Source organism: Muntiacus reevesi, chromosome 2 (assembly GCF_963930625.1).
Source record: "Muntiacus reevesi chromosome 2, mMunRee1.1, whole genome shotgun sequence".
Classification (NCBI taxonomy): domain Eukaryota; kingdom Metazoa; phylum Chordata; class Mammalia; order Artiodactyla; family Cervidae; genus Muntiacus; species Muntiacus reevesi.
Window position 1 is genome coordinate 227,572,926 of NC_089250.1, and position 17,122 is coordinate 227,590,047.

At 47.9% G+C, this 17,122-nt stretch overlaps 1 protein-coding gene across 1 annotated transcript in view; it reads left to right on the plus strand.

Moving 5' to 3' along the window:
- Positions 1–17,122, plus strand: part of ACSF3 (acyl-CoA synthetase family member 3) — a 40,262-nt gene that overhangs the window by 9,388 nt on the left and 13,752 nt on the right. The window contains exons 4-6 of the mRNA XM_065925204.1: positions 1,570–1,724; positions 2,542–2,687; positions 6,327–6,439. Of these exons, the coding sequence (XP_065781276.1) occupies positions 1,570–1,724; positions 2,542–2,687; positions 6,327–6,439 (414 nt within the window). The remainder of the gene's footprint in view (positions 1–1,569; positions 1,725–2,541; positions 2,688–6,326; positions 6,440–17,122) is intronic.

A 17,122-nucleotide genomic window follows, 5' to 3' on the forward strand; every position in this document is an offset into this window, starting at 1 on the left:
ATACATTTAAGTCTCTGACCCACTTTGGATTACTTCTAAGGTATGGTGAGAAATGGGTCTAGAAGTCCTCTTTTTGGATGGGGATATTCAGTTGTCTCTGCACTGTTAGTTGGAAAGATTGTCCTACTGGAGTGATATGGTGCCCCTGTCACAGATCAGTTGGCCATCATTGTATTGATTGCTTCTGGAGTCTCGTCTGCTCCAATGGTCTGTGTATCTGACCTTACACCAGCATCACATGTTGTTGAATGTAGCGCTCTGGAGTCAGTTTGGGGGCATTCTCCACTTTCCTCCCTCCTTTTCACATTTGTTTTGACTCCTCCGAGTCCTCTACCTTTTCCTGTTAATTGTAGGGTCAGCCTGTTGATTTCTGCAAAACAGAGCATGCTGGGGTTTAGGGAGAACTGCTCTCTTAGCAACACTGGGTCTTCCCACCAATGGACGTGGATGCATCTCTACTGACCGAGCACTCTGTCTCTCCTGATGTGTCATGTTGTGTCATCTCATCCTACACACGGTGACACTCTTCTTTCTCCTCTTCTCTCCTGTGTGTATTTCTGTTGAGACCATCTCCATTGACTTGTGCCTGACTTGTCTTTTCTCTGCTGCATCTAGTCTGTTAAGTGCTTAAAGTGAATTCCTAGGTCCGCATAATGTACTTTCCAGCTTATAATAGTTCTCTTGTATTTCTACTTCTCTGATGAAGTCCTTGATCATCCCCCAATTCACTTATCTTCTCCAAATTTCTTAACCTATCTATTCATTTATACTCCTTGCCATAATTTCAACATGTGTATTCTGAGGGTCTGCTCCTATTGACTTTTCTTCTTTTCATACAGACTTTATAATGGGGCAGGGTTGTCTGTAAAAGAACAATAGTTTTCTTCCTACAGAGGCACGCCTTTCCTGTGGAGTAGCTCAGGTGAGGAACTAGTTACTAGCGTCTGATTAGGAACTGGGGCTGGGGCTGCCTCTGGGGGAGGCTATCTGTGTGAGGTGTGCTGAACCCCTGTCCCGCCCTGACCACATGGTGCAGTGGCTCCATGGAGATGAGGGTGAGCACACATGAGCACTTTGTCAGCGTGAGCTGAAAAACTTGAAGCATCTCTATATTAAAATAAGAAACATCTGTTAAAGAGAGTAAAATACAAAATTCATGTGACTTCTTCGGATACAACAGCCCCACTCTCTGCCCCCGTTGTGTGTGGTCTGTGCTGCGCTCCGGCCTGCATGGCCCCTTGCCCAGCTGCATCCATGCTCGTCTGCATGGCTGGAAAAGTCTGAGGTGCCACCTCTCCCCTGATGGCGGATCCGAGGCCAGTCCCTGAGCCAGGACCCATCCCCACCCCCCGATCCCCTTCCTCCTCAGACCGGACGCCAGGGTCCCCTGCACAGTGACTCCACGAGGGCCAGGAGCTTCTGTCACCCTGTGAAAGTGAGACCCTCTGATACTTGAGAAAAGGGGATCCTCTGCTGAGAGCACTATTCCTGGAACTGAAGGCCCACATACCTATCTATGCAGGTGTGTCTTCTAGTCTCTTTGCTGTCTGCGTCCTCTTCTCTTTTTAGGTTTGGGAGAAGTTCTTAAGTTCTGAAGCTCCCCAGATTAATGTATTTATGGCAGTGCCTACCATCTACAGCAAGTTGATGAATTATTATGACAAGCATTTTACCCAGCCTCACGTCCAGGATTTCGTGCGTGCAGTTTGTGAAGAAAAAATCAGGTTGGTGAACAGAGTCCACCTTCCCATCTGGAAAGTTCTAAAGATTCGCAAATGTAGCTTACTTTTAGTGAGTCAGTTCTACAAAGTTTTAGGAAGCACCGTGTTCTGTTTACTTTAAAATGTGTCTCTACATCTCTCTCTACACACCTGTGTTCTCAGCGCAGCTGCCTGGGTTCTGCATTCATGTCTCTGTTCTGTCTCTGGGTCCCTCTGTCTGTCTGTCTCTGTCTACCCACCCGTCTTCCAGTGGAGTCTGAAGGATAAGGGTAAAGGTCCTGTCTGAGCCCACATCTGCAGGCTCTCAGCAGCCCCCCAACCCCCACTCAGACACCCTTCCTAAAAGACATGCTGGCTCTTTGGCCCCATCGGTGGCGTGTTTGGTCTCCATGTTCCCACGAGTCTGCAGACCATGGCTCCCCTCCGTTTGTAGTTGGGTGGTTCACTTGAGAATGCATGGAAGTGACTAGTTTGACAGGTCTTTACAGACCTGATGACATGTGCACCGAGAGCCCAGACAGCCATGAACTTTGCACCCTTTGTGCATCTGATTCCTGGTCCTTACGAGGAGCTCACGAAGGGTTTCCTGGAGAGAGTTCCCAACTGCCCGAGATGAATACCTGATCTGGCCCTTCTGCTTCCGTTTAACCTCTCTCTGCTCCTCTTCTGTAAGATGCTTGGTGGAACTGGAGCCCTCTGTGAGGGTGCCACCCTCCCACGAGGCACTGCTCTGGGGCCCCCAGGACAAGAATGGTGTGCACTGTGCTGAAGCAGCCGTGTGCTCGTGAGAGACTGAGGTGCCTGTGGTTGTGCTGGGCAGGTTGATGGTCTCGGGCTCTGCTGCGCTGCCCCTGCCGGTGCTGGAGAAGTGGAAAGGCATCACCGGCCACACTCTGCTGGAGAGGTACGGGATGACGGAGATTGGCATGGCCCTGTCCAACCCCCTGACCGCAGCTCGCCTGCCAGGTATGAGCAGTGCCCGCCACCTGTGTCCTCCCTCTGCTCTGGGTCCTCGGGTGGACCAGTCTACAGGCAATGCTGCCCTGCTGGGTTAGGGGAGCCTCCCCAGGTGACCCTGGATTCCAGGTGACCCAGAAGCCATGTGCTTAGTAGGGCACCCCCGGGCTGGGTGCTGCTTCCTCCAGACCAGGTCATCTGTGGCCCAGAGCCTCCCATCCAGGTGCCCTGAGCCACACAAGGGCAATGGCAACAGAGGAGAAGGTGGGTGTGGGGGGCAAGGGAGCAAGGCCCCCACCTGTGCTTGGTGACCTGTATGCCTCTGGATGGCCTGCTGCTCTGGGAGGCCTCCTGCCCTTTGGTCTTCCTGTTCCTCCTTCTCAAGGGCATTCCACACAAACAGCCTTCAGGTCTCAGATCCCTGAGAGGAAACCTGAGGGCAGAGTTCGAGGCCTGAGATGTGAGCCTGTTCTGTTCTGTTCTAGGCTCTTTTCCAACCCTCATGGTCTGTCTCCTCCAGTTTGTCCAAAACACAGGAGTCTCAGAAATAAATCTAAGGTGATTCTGTGCCTGTACTTCTGTCTGTCCATTCACTTGTCTTGCATGGACAGTAAAAGGTACCCTTCTTGGGGGGTGGTCTGTGAGTTCTCAGTATGTCCACCATCACTGTCAGGTAGATGACTCTGAGTCACCTCAAGAGTCTCCCCATTTTGTGATCAGCACCTCCTCCCTGGCCAGCGATCAGCTTCCTGGTTGCACTCCCTGTAGCTGTGCATCTCCTGGACAGTCACACAGACTCAGCCTCTGGTCCTGCCTTTGGGGTCTGTCTACTCTCACGTGGCAGGACGAGTCTGAGACACATCCTGTGCCAAGCAGCATCTATGGTGTGCACGGACTGCCTTTTGCTAACCTGTCCACCACCAACGGACACTGGGTTGTGTCCAGTCTTGGACAGTTTACTAGTCAGGCTGTTGTGAAGGTTTGTGTGCAGGCTGCTGTGTGAACATGTCCTCACATCTCGTGGGCAGATGCCTCAGAATGCAACTGCTAGGTCAAGAGGTAGGTGTGAACTGTGCACAAAACAGCCCTGAAGTGGAGCTGATACCCCCCTGACAGATGAGGACCCTGAGGCTTGAGCAGGTGTTCATGCTCTGTTGCCACCAAAGACGGCCAGCTCTGGGGTAAGAGAGGGGCCAAGAGGTGGGCAGGGAATCTCCTGGTCAAGACCAAGAGCAAGCTCAGGCTGGGAGCTGGGACCAGGGCCAGGATAGGATTCAGCAGCACAGGGCCACTCGGGAGTCTGCAGGAACGTGTGGAGTGTGCTTGGGGTGGAGTTAGAGGCCGGGGAAAGAGGGACCTGCGCCAGCGCCCTCCTAGGGTGAGGCCCCGGAGGTGATCTGGACACGCACTGACGGGAGGCTGCCAGCACTTACTGGACCTGGCCAAACAGGCAGCCCAGGACCCAGTGCAGGGCGGCCTCCTGCCCCAGAAGCCAGGAGGGGCCATAAGACAAAGTCACCTGGACACAGCTAACAACCATTCTAAAGGGAAGTGGAAGGATGGAGTTACCCTGACCACAGCCAGCATGCTCCTTGGTGGATAAAAGTCCATGCAGTGTGGGAGGGGCTGTGTCCCCGTGCTGTGGGAGGGGCTACGTCTCAAGGTGAAGAGAGGGGCTGCACCTCCATGTTGTAGGAGGGACCGCATCCCCGCTCTGTGGGAGGGGTTGTCATGCCGTGTGGGAGGGGTCACGCCCCACGCTGTGGGAGGGTCTGTGTGACGCAGTGTGGGAGAGGACACGTTCTGTGTTGTCGGAGGGGCGGTGTCCAAGCAGTGTGGAGGAGTCACGTCCCATAGTATGAAAGGGGTTGCGTCATGCACTGTGGGCGGGGCCACACCCACGCAGCGTGGGATGGCTTTGTCACATGGTGTGGAAGGGGATGCGTCATGCAGCGAGAGAGGGGCTGTCACGCACTGTGGGCAGGCCGGTCATGTTCACGCCATGGGGGAGGGGCCATGTCAACATTGTGTGGGACAGGTTTCTTTTTGGACTGACAGAACATTCTGGAACTCGATAGAGGTGCTGCTTGCACAACGTTGTGAATGTACTAAATGCCACTGAGTTCTATGCCTTATACTAAATAACTGCATCATATATAGATTTTGCTTCAACTTTAAAAACCTTTGGGAGCAAAAGAGGAGGAGGTCCCTAGAACCTTAAAAGACAGGCTGAAATGAACAAGACGGCACCATCTAGCAAACTGAGATCCAGTCATAGACTCTCCCGAGTGTGGATCCCAGAATACTGGGCAGCTCGTGGAGTTTGCCAACTGGCTTTCCTGGGGGTTTTTCAGTTCAGTTCAGTCGCTCAATCATGTCCGACTCTTTGCAACCCCATGAACCGCAGCACGCCAGGCCTCCCTGTCCATCACCAACTCCTGGAGTCCACCCAAACCCAAGTCCATTGAGTCAGTGATGCCATCCAACCATCTCATCCTCTGTTGTCCCCTTCTCCTCCTGCCTTCAATCTTTCCCAGCATCAGGGTCTTTTCAAATGAGTCAGCTCTTCGCATCAGGTGGCCAAAGTATTGGAGTTTCAGCTTCAGCATCAGTCCTACCAATGAATATTCAGGACTGATTTCCTTTAGGATGGACTGGTTGGATCTCCTTGCAGTCCAAGGGACTCTCAAGAATCTTCTCCAACACCACAGTTCAAAAGCATCAATTCTTCGGTGCTCAGCTTTCTTTATAGTTCTACTCTCATATCCATACATGACCACTGGAAAAACCATAGCCTTGATTAGATGGACCTTTGTTGACAAAGTAATGTCTCTGCTTTTCAGTATGCTGTCTAGGTTGGTCATAACTTTCCTTCTAAGGAGTAAGTGTCTTTTAATTTCATGGCTGCAATCACCATCTGCAGTGATTTTGGAGCCCAGAAAAATAAAGTCAGCCACTGTTTCCCCATCTATTTGCCATGAAGTGAGTTTTTATCCTGTGACAAATATTAAAATAAAGGGCCTGAAACCTTGAATTGAAGGCTCAGACACCAGGCCTCTGGCCCTGGAGGCACTGTCCCACCTCAGCTGTTCATTACAGTGTCGTTGGGGCCACCACCTGCCCTCACTTTTCCAGGCTCAAAAGTTGATTGTAACTACGCAGGGGAATGCACTGAGCAAACTACAGGTATCTAATAAGTGAGCCAGGATGCTGGCTGCATCACCCCTGCCGTGAGGATGCCCACCACCCCCGCCCTGCACCCGTTCCACTCCTGCCTCTCACCAGCGACAAATTACAGTCACCAAGGCCCTGACTACCCAGACAGGTGCTCCAGTGAGGCAGACGTGCCCTGCATCTGGCTCTGGGTGCTGGGTGACCCCCGAGGTGACCTGAAGACCTTCTGGGGCATTTGGAGCCCCAGCTGCTCTGTGAGTCCCACCTAAGGCTGTGCTCTCAGCTGCTGGTGCTTTGCCCCTCAGTGCGCACCCAGGCGGGATCCCCCTGTCTATGCATGTGACGACCACGGGTCTTCCCCACCCCACCCCCGTGTGCTCTCAATGTCAGGCATCTCCCAGCACCTCCACGTGCCGGCACTCTCCAGAATCCTACTGACCGCCTCTGTTGCTCGTACCTCCCCGCCCCTTGCAGGCTCTGTGGGGACCCCCCTGCCCGGCGTCGAGGTGCGCATTGTGTCAGAAAACCCGCAGAAGGATGGCTGCCCCTACGTTATCCATGCAGAGGGAAATGAGGAGGACACTAAGGTGAGTCTGTTCACACTGGTGGCACATAGGCATCGCGCCGGCCGCAGCCACCCAGAAGGCTGGCAGCAGAGGTGAAGTCCCCACCGTGCAGGGCAGCCCCTGGACCAGAGCGGCACTGGTGGGCCTTGATTACGGGCACTGATGTTTGGGGCGCTGTCTGCCTCGCGGACAGTTCTGAGCAGAGTGAGGCCAGGCTTCACCCCAGCTGCTTCCTTCAAACCGCATTGAGATGAGTCAGGAGGGCCGCGGCTAGGACAGCCGGAGCTGACAGTGTGACTGGCCCCCCAGCCTAACCGTCACCCCTTTGGACAAATTCACTGGAAGCGGAGGTACCCACTTGGGAAGCGACTGTTGTCCGCTTTCTGCGTTGTTCTAAGATCCAGAGGTGAAGGGAAACAAGGACTGTGGTCTCGTTCCAGTGAGGCCTGTCACAGCCACAGGCCTGCTGGTCACAAGTAATCAGGATCACAGAAGAAGTTGGGATTGGTGGGAAGTAGAATTTTTAAGAGATTTTTTTCCTACATCTGCTCTTTATACTGTGGACTTGTGTTAAATCTGAAAGCAGCAGTGGTTCCTCATTTCAGAGTTTTTCTTCTTCCTGCACACATTCTGGCGTCACTCCCTGCACCCTCTCACCCCACCCCTCACCTGTGCCTGGAGGGGCCCCAGGCAGCCCTGCCCTTATGGACCTTGATCTCATCATGGGAGATGGCAGCATCCAGGAGATGGTTGTTGAATGTCTGAGCTCAAGCACCTGGAGGGGAGCGTGGGTGGTTTTTACTGTAATTTTATGAAAGATGACAGCAATGCTGTGGTCTTTGCATGGGTTGAAAAGAATTTCCAGAAAAAAGGCAGAATGAGAGGAGAATGGAGTTTATTAGGATGGGAGACACTGAGCTGACACCTTTCGTGGGCTAGGAGCCAGTTTTTACAGCCTCAAGACAAAGCTCCTACTGGAAGGGTGGCATTAGATGATTGGTTAGGGTACTATAAGGTGGGTCTTTTTAGCTAATGTGAGGTCAGGGAGCTGCTGGTTTAGGTCCTGGGGACTCATGGCAGTGGTTGCTATGGGACTGGGTTGTTCTGGAGATGACCTTGGTGTAGGGCTCCACAATCAAGAAGTATGTGTTCCTTTAACTCAAGAACCTCTCATCTGGGTTGCTTTTGCTGGGCACGTGCCCTCTTGGCCTCTCCTCCCAGGCGTAATGGGCCTTTAGACCAGCCTTGCTCACGTCCACAGTGTGTGGGCAGCTTTCAGGGTGGCCTAGAGGTCCCCAGCCCTGGTCATCACTCCCTGACCACGCTCTGCCTGGGCTTTAACATCAGCCCAGCTGATCCAGGGCCAACAGCCACACTCACATCCCAGGATCGTTTTCTGGCTCTTGGCCTGTACCCTGAGGTCTCCCCTCCCTCATGGACTCCTGCCCGCACCCAAGTCACCTGCCCCAAACTTTCAGCCCTCCCTGCAGTATCGGGCAGCCTCCTCCCGCTCCCCGCCACCCTCCAGACGCTCAGCCCGCCCCCATTTTTGGTGGTGTTCCAGGGACCCCGCACTGGAGGAGGTATCCCCCGCAGAGGAACAGTGTGGGTAGCTGGGCCCATAGGCGCCAGTAGCACAGACGGCGTGGGGGCCCCTGCACCACCCTCCTCTGGGTGCCTGAGCACCTTTCTGCGGGATGTCTCAGGGAACCTGCCAGAGAGAAGGTGGGCTGGGGAGCGGGTCCCTTCTCAATCACAGCCAAGCCTAATGACTTTGCGCCTGTGGGGCGAGCAGCCCGCCCCCTCCAGCAGCTCCTGCTCCAGCCTGTAGGGCCTTCCTCACTGAAACATGCTCAGAATAGGAGGTTCTGAAGCGGCAGCCCGGGCCCTGAGCACCTTGACAGTCAGAGAAGGAAGCGAGTGGTCCACAGGGGTGGGGGCTCCAGGACCCTGGAGCAGAGGTGAGGAAGCTTGGAACTTGGAGCTCTAGGCAGCGTGCTCCGGAGTGTTTGCAGTTCAGTTGAAGGGCCCATGGGAATGGACCTGTCTGAATGGCTCACCAACAGGTCTTTTGGCCCCTCTGCCACGCGCCCCTTCCTCGTGCTTGTGCTCACAAGAGGGGTGGCAGCCCACCCCCACTCTGAGGCTGGGTGGGACTCGGGGTACTTCTCACCGCCCCGCCCCTGTAGGGACCCTGTAGGGAGAAGAAAGCAAGTCTCCGCACAGGGGCAAAACCCGCGTGGAGCCTCCGCCCGGCTCCCTGCGCTTAGCAAGATATAGCGGCCAGGGTGGGGCCTAGAGGCACAGCACCCAGGCTCAGGCCTTGCTGGGGGTAGCTGGACGCAGGTACTGCCCACTGCTGACGGCCGTAGAGGAGGACGCAGGCTCCCAGGTGCTCACCTGGTCTGAACATGTTGCTGAGAAGTACTGGTTGTGTCCCTGACCCGGGACTCGCAGCAAAACCCTCCAGCTCCTATATGATGACTGCCCGCACTCCACACAGTTCAGACAGGAGTGACTGTAATGTTCAGAAGTCAGGGGGTCTACTGCTGATGTGGTTCAGGGGTTTTGTTAACATCTAATTGGAAATCACTTCAAACTTACAGGAAAGTTGCAAAAATACCTGAGTCAGGAAAGCCCGTTGGCCTGCGCCCAGTGCACCTGTCCTTCCCCACACATGCAGGCTCACCCTCCTGACAGTGGCCCAGGCAGGCGTCCACTCCTCCCGATCCTTGGCTCACTGCCTGCACACCCCGCCACCCCACCTCTGTGCAGTGACACCACGTGGCGACTTCCTCCCTGTAGGCTCACCAGGGGTCTTATTTTTTCCATATGGAGATCCAGTTGTTCATACACTATTTGCTGAGATTACTCTTTCTTTTTTGTGAAGTATATACCTATTTGAATATATGTAGTGTTGTTTAGTTGCTCAGTCCTGTCTGACTCTTTTCCACCTCAAGGGTAGCCTACCAGACTCCTCTGTCCATAGGATTTCCCAGGCAAGAATACTGGAGTGGATTGCCATTTCCTTTTCCAGATCTTCCCCACCCAGGCACTGAACCGATGACTCCTGCATTGCAGGCAGATTCTTTACTGCTGAGCCCCCAGATATATTTTCTTCCATTGATACGTGATCTGTTCTTCTGCAGTTCCACAGTCTTGACCACTGTGACTTTATAGTAAATCTCAAAATTGTAGTGTTAATCTAGCAACTTTATTCTTATTCAAAGTTTTTTTGGCCGTTCTTTTGCTTGCCCATACCATTTTAGAAATAGTTTGCCTATATCTTCAAAAAATCCTTTTGGGAGCTTGGTGAAAAATGCATTCAATTACATATCAGTTTGGGGAGTTAACGTCTCTACTCTGAGGATTCTTTCAATCTGTAAACGTGGTACATCTCCCCATTTCTTAGTTCTGCTTTGGCAGGGGTTGTGTGAGTGAGAGCTTCAGCGTGCTGCTGCTCCTCTACATGTTCTGTTAGATTCATTTCTGAATATTTCCTCCTTTCTCCATCTCTTACTCCTTTTCCTCTTTTTCAATGATTGTAAGTGCAGGATATTTTTTGTTTTTGTTTCTAATTATTTATCAGTAGTATATAGAAATATGATTGATTCAAGCTATTGACTTTGTATCTTGGTAAATTCATTTTTTAACTTTCAGTTCAATCTCTCAGTTGTGTCTGACTCTTTGTGACCCCATGAACTGCAGCACACCAGGCCTCCCTGTCCATCACCAACTCCCAGAGTTTACTCAAACTCATGTCCGTTGAGTTGGTGATGCCATCCAACCATCTCATCTCTGTCGTCCCCTTCTCCTTCTGCCTTCAATCTTCCCAGCATCAGAGTCTTTTCCAGTGAGTCCGTTCTTCGCATCAGGTGACCAAAGTATTGGAGTTTTAACTTCAGCATCAGTCCTTCCAATGAATATTCGGGACTGATTTCCCTTAGGTTGGAGTGGTTGGATCTCCTTGCTGTCCAAGGGATTCTCGAGAGTCTTCTCCAACACCACAGTTGAAAAGTATCAATTCTTCAGCGCTCAGTTTTCTTTATGGTATAACTCTCACATCCATACATGACTACTGGAAAAACCATAGCTTTGACTAGACAGACGTTTGTTGGCAAAGTAATGTCTCTACTTTTTAATATGCTGTCTAGGTTGGTCATAGCTTTTCTTCCAAGGAGCAAGCGTCTTAATTTCAAGGCTACAGTCACCATCTGCAGTGATTTGGGAGCCCAAAAAAATAAAGTCTGTCACTGTTTCCATTGTTTCCCCATCTATTTGCCACGAAGTGATAGAACCAGATGCCATGATCTTAGTTTTCTGAATGCTGAGTTTTAAGCCAACTTTTTCACTCTTCTCTTTCATTTTCATCAAGAGGTTCTTTAGTTCCTCTTCACTTTCTGCTGTAAGGGTGGTGTCATCTGCATATCTGAGGTTATTGATATTTCTCCCTGCAGTCTTGATTCCAGCTTGTGCTTCATCCAATCCAGTATTTCTCATGATGTACTCTGCACATAAGTTAAATAAGCAGGGTGACAACATACAGCCTTGACATACTCCTTTCCCAATTAGGAACCAGTCTGTTGTTCCATGTCCAGTTCCAACTTTTGCTTCTTGACCTGCATGCAGCTTTCTTAGGAGACAGGTCAGGTGGTCTGGTATTCCCATCTCTTTAAAAATTTTCCAGTTTGTTGTGATCCACACAGTCAAAGTCTTTGGCATAGTCAATAAAGCAGAAGTAGATGTTTTTCTGGAAATCTCTTGCTTTTTTGATGATCCAACAGATGTTGGCAATTTGATCTCTGGTTTCTCTCCCTTTTCTAAATCCAGCTTGAACATCTGGAAGTTCATGGCTCATGTATTGTTTAAGCCTGGCTTGGAGAATTTTGAGTATTACTTTGCTAGTGTGTGAGATGAGTGCAATTGTGCGGTAGTTTGAGCGTTCTTTGGCATTGCCTTTCTTTGGGATTGGAATGAAAACTGACCTTTTCCAGTCCTGAGGTCACTGCTGAGTTTTCCAAATTTGTTGGCATATTGAGTGCAGCACTTTCACAGCATCATCTTTTAGAATTTGAAATAACTCAGCTGGAATTCCATCACCTCCACTAGCTTTATTCATAGTGATGCTTCCTAAGGCCCACTTGATTTTGCATTCCAGGATGTCTGGCTCTAAGTGAGTGATCATACCATCGTGATTATCTGGGTCATGAAGATCTTTGTATTCTAGAACATGAAGTTCTATGTATTCTTGTCACCCCTTCTTAATATCTTCTGCTTATGTTAGGTCCGTACCATTTCTGTCCTTTATTGTGCCCTTCTTTGCATGAAATGTTCCCTTGGTATCTCTAAGTTTCTTGAAGAGATCTCTAGTCTTTCCCATTCTGTTGTTTTCCTCTATTTCTTTACATTGATCACTTAGGAAGGCTTTCTTATCTCTCCTTGCTATTCTTTGGCACTCTGCTTTCAAGTGGGAATGTCTTTTCTTTTCTCCTTTGCCTTTTGCTTCTCTTCTCTTCACAGCTATTTGCAAGGCCTCCTCAGACAACCATTTTGCCTTTTTGCATTTCTTTTTCTTGGTGATAGTCTTAATCACTGCCTCCTGTACAATATCACAAGCCTCCATCCATAGTTCTTCAGGCACTCTGTCAATCAGATCTAATCCCTTGAATCTATTTCTCACTTCCACTGTATAATTGTAAGGGATTTGATTTAGGTCGTACCTGAATGGTCCAGTGATTTCCCTTACTTTCTTTAATTTAAGTCTGAATTTGACAATAAGGAGTTCATGATCTGAGCCACAGTCAGCTCCCAGTCTTGTTTTTGCTGACTGTATAGAGCTTCTCCATCTTTGGCTGCAAAGAATATAATCAGTCTGATTTCAGTGTTGACCATCTAGTGATGTCCATGTGAAGTCTTCTCTTGTGTTGTTGGAAGAGGGTATTCGCTATGACCAGTGCGTTCTCTTGGCAAAACTCTATTAGCCTTTGCCCTGCTTCATTCTGTACTCCAAGGCCAAATTTGCTTGTTACTCCAGGTATTTCTTGACTTCCTACTTTTTAGCTTTAGGACTTTTTTTTTTAATGCCTTGAGATTTTCTACATAAGCAGTTGTTTTCTGCAAATAGAACAGTTTTATTTCTTCTTTTCCAGTCTGTATCCCTCATTTCTTTTTCTTGCCTTATTGCCCTGACTAGGATTTCCCGTATGATGTCAAATAGGAGTAGTGAGAGTGAATGTCCTTATCCTATTTCTGATCTTATGGGGAAGGTATTTGATCTTTCACTGGTAAGCATGACAGTAGCTAGGCTTTTTGTAGAGCCCATTCCATTTTTGATATGCTGAGAGTTTTTTCTCATGAATGGATATTTTCAAATGTCTTTTCTGCATTAATTTCTTCTTCCTTATTTGGCTGCTAATATGATGGATTATGGCCTTCCCTAGTGGCTCAGACAGTAAAGAGTCTCCCTGCAATGCAGGAGACCCAAGTTCAATCCCTGGGTTGGGAAAATCCCCTCGAGAAGGGAATGGCAGCCCACCCCAGTATTCTTGCTTGGAGAATCCCCTGGACAGAGGAGCCTGGTGGGCTGCAGTCCATGGGGCCGGACACCTGAGCGACTAACTCACATGGTGATTGCACTGAATGATTTTTCTTTTTTTACCATTTACTTATTTATTTGGCTGTATCAGGTCTTAGTTGTGGCACTCGGAATCTTGGTTGCCTCGTGCAACAGTCTCTCACTGTGCTGCACGGGCTCTCTAGCTGTGACCCCGTGAACTGTAGCCCACATGTGGGCCCTTAGCTTCCCGACCAGGGATCAAACCCCTGTCCCTTGCATTGCACAGTGGATTCTTAACCACTGGACTACCAGCGAAGTCCCCGCATGGTTTTTCTAATAATGAACCAGTCTTGCATTTCCAGGACACACCCCACTTGGTTATGGTATATCATTCTTTCTATATAGTATTGAATTTGCTTTACTGACATTTGTTGAGTATTTTTACATCTGTGTTCATGAGGGGTTTTAGTCTGTAGTTTTCTTGTACTTTTTTCTGTCTTGCATATGAAGACATATTCTGGCATCATAAAATTACTGGCATCATAAAATTACTTGGGAGGTGCTCCCTCTTATTTTCTAGAGAAGATTGCATATAATTGGTGTCATATATTTTATAGAATTTCTACTGAACCGTCAGCCCTAGTGGTTTCTTTTTTTTTTTTTTTTGGAAGGTTTTAACTATGAATTAATTTCTCTAATAGTTATAGACTATCCAGGTCATCTCTTGCATTTGGGGTGAGCTTTGGTAGATTGTGGTTTTTGAGATATTGAATACTTTAGCATGGAGTTTTTCACAGTATTCCCTTATTGACCTTTTAATGTCTGCTTAGTATAAAGTTATATCCTTCTCACAACACATATTGATAATTTGTCTCTTCTAGTTATTTTTTTCTTTGTTATTCTTGCTAGAATTTTATTCATTTTTAAAATGTCTTTTTTAAAAATTCACTTCAGGATTCCTTGATTTTTCTCTTATTTTTTTTCTCTTTTCAGTTTTAATTTTTATTGTTTCTTTTCTTCTGCTTGCTTTTGGCTTACTTTTCTCTCTTTCTAGTTTCTTAAGGTAAAACTTTAGGTTATTGATTTGAGACTCCCTTTTTTCTAATATGTGCATTTAATGATATGAGCTTCCCTCTAAACGTTGCTTTACCTTTGGTGGTTTAGTTGCTAAGTCATGTCTGACTCTTCCAACCCCATGAACTGTAGCCCACCAGGCTCCTCTGTCCATGGAATTTTCCAGGCAAGAATGCTGGAATGGGTTACCATTTCCTTCTCCAAGGGATCTTCCCAACCCAGGGATCGAACCCTTTGACTCCTGCATTGCAGGTGAATTCTTTACCACTGAGCCACCACAGAAGCTTTAGCTCTGAAATTTTGATATGTTGTATTTTAATTTTCATTATGTCCAAAATATTTTCTAATTTCCTTTAAAATTTTTTCTTTGACTGATGGATAAGTTAGAAGTATGTAGTTTCTTTTCCAAGTTTAAAAAATTTTTCTTTTATTGATTTCCAATTTAATTCCACTGCAGTCAGAAAACATAGTCAGTATTATTTCAGTTTTTATAAATTTGTTGAGATGTTTTATGTCTCAGAATGTGGTCTTTCTTGGTGACTGTTCTGGTGCACTTGAACAGTGTGTATTCTGCTGATTTTGGTTGGGGTGTAAAATGTCCCTTAGATGAAAATGGTTGATGGTGTTGTTCAGGTTTCTCTCGTATCTGTGCTGGTTTTCTGACCACAAGTTCTAGTACCATGTGAGGAGTGTTGAATTCCCCAGCCACAGTTGTCTGTTTCTCCTGTCAGTCATGTGCAGCTTGTGGGGTTTTAGTTCCTTGACCACACATGGAACGCAGGCCCGCAGGAGTGAGAGTGCAGAACCCCAGTCCCTTTACCCCCAGGGAATTCCCTCCAGTTGGTCTTTTGTTTTATGCACTTTGAAAGTCTGTTGCTTGGTGAATACACATTTATAATTCCTCTGCCTTCTTGGTGAATTGAGTTTTATCATCATGTAAGGCCTTCTTCAATAAACAATGCAAAGAAATAGAGGAAAACAATAGAATGGGAAAGACTAGAGGCTCTTCAAGAAAACTGGAGATACCAAGGGAACATTTCACGCAAGGATGGGAACAATAAAGAATAGAAATGATTTGGACCTAAAGAAGCAGAAGAGATTAAGAAGAGGTGGCAAGAAGACACAGAAGAGCTATACAAAAAAAAGGTTTTAATGACCTGGATAACCACGATGGTATGGTTACTTACCTAGAGCCAGACATCCTGAAATGTGAAGTCAGTGGACCTTAGGAAGCATTTTTACAAACAAAGCTAGTGGCGGTGATGGAGTTCCACATGAACTATTTAAAATCCTAAAAGATGATGCTGTTAAAAGTGCTGTGCTCAATATGTCAGAAAATTTGGAAAACTCAGCGGTGGCCACAGGACTGGAAAAGTTCAGTTTTCATTCTAATCCAAAGAAGAGCAGTGCCAAGGAATGTTTAAACTACTGTACAGTTGCACTCATTTCACATGCTAGTAAGGTAGTGCTCAGAATCTTTCCAGTTAGGCTTAAGCAGTACATGAATTGAAAATTTCCAAGTGTACAAGCTGGGTTTAGACAAGTCAGAAGAACCAGAGATCAAATTGTCAACATTTGTTGGATCATAGAGAAGACAAGAGAATGCACAAAAACATCGACTTCTGCTTCACTGACTGCACAAAAGCTTTTGACTGTGTGGATCACAACAAACTGTGAAAATTTTTTAGAGATAGGAATACCAGACCACCTTACCTGTTTTCTGAGAATCCTGTATGTGGGTCAAGAAGCAACAGTTAGAACCAGACCTGGAACAACTGACTGGTTCAAAACTGGGAAAGGATTACGACAAGGCTGTATGCTGTCACCCTACTTATTTAGTTTATATGCAGAGTACATCATATGAAATGCCGGGCTGGATGAATCACAAGCTGGAATCAAAACTGCCAGGAGAAAGACCAATAGTCTCATATGTGCATATGATACCCCTCTAATGGCAGAAAGTGAAGAGGAACTAAAGAGCCTCTTGATGAGGGTGAAAGAGGGGAGTGAAAAAGCTGACTTAAAACTCAACATTCAAAAACTGAGGACTTGGCATCTGATCCCATCACATCATGGCAAATATAAGGGGGGAAGGTCGAAGCAGTGACAGGTTTTCTTTTCTTGGGCTCCAAAATCACTGCAGATGGTGATTGCAGCCATGAAATTCAAAGACACTTGCTCCTTAGAGGGAAAGCTGTGACAAACCTAGACAGGGTATTAAAAAGCAGAGACATCACTTTGCCGACAAAGGTCCATTTAGTCAAAGCTTTGGTTTTTCCAGCAGTCATGTATGGATGTGAGAGGTGGGCCATAAAGAAGGCTGAGCGCTGAAGAATTGATGCTTTCAAATTGTGGTGCTGGAGAAGACTCTTGAGAGTCCCTTGGACTGCAAGGAGATCAAACCAGTCAATCCTAAGGGAAATCAATCCTGAAGATTCACTGGAAGGACTAATGCTAAGACTAAAGCTCCAATGCTTTGGCCACATGATGCAAAGAGTTGAATTACTGGAAAAGACCCGGATGCTGGGAAAGATTGAAAGCAAAAGGAGGAGGGGGCAGCAGAAGATGAGATGGTTAGATATTATCACTGACTTAATGGACATGAATTTGTGCAAACTTCTGAAGATAGTGGAGGACAGAGGAGCCTGACATTCTGCAGTCCATGGGGTCATAAGAGTTGGACACGACTTAGTGACTCTGCAACCACGAAGCTGCTGGTAACATTCTGCTGTTAAGTTCATTTTGTTTGTATTAATATAGACTCCTCCTGATACATGGCTTGGTTTCTTCTGATTGGTGTTTGCATGGCATATATTGTTCCATCTCTGCTCCTAACCTGCCATGTAACTGTATGAAGTGAGTTTCTTATAGATAGCACTTGTGTGTGTTAGTCACTCAGTCATGTCCATCTCTTTGCAACCCCATAGACTATAACCCACCAGTCTCCTTTGTCCATGGAATTCTCCAGGCAAGAATACTGGAGTGGGTTGCCATGCCCTCCTGCATGGGATCTTCCTGACCCAGGGATTGAACCAGATTCTTCCGCATTGCAGGCAGATTCTTTACCTTCTGAG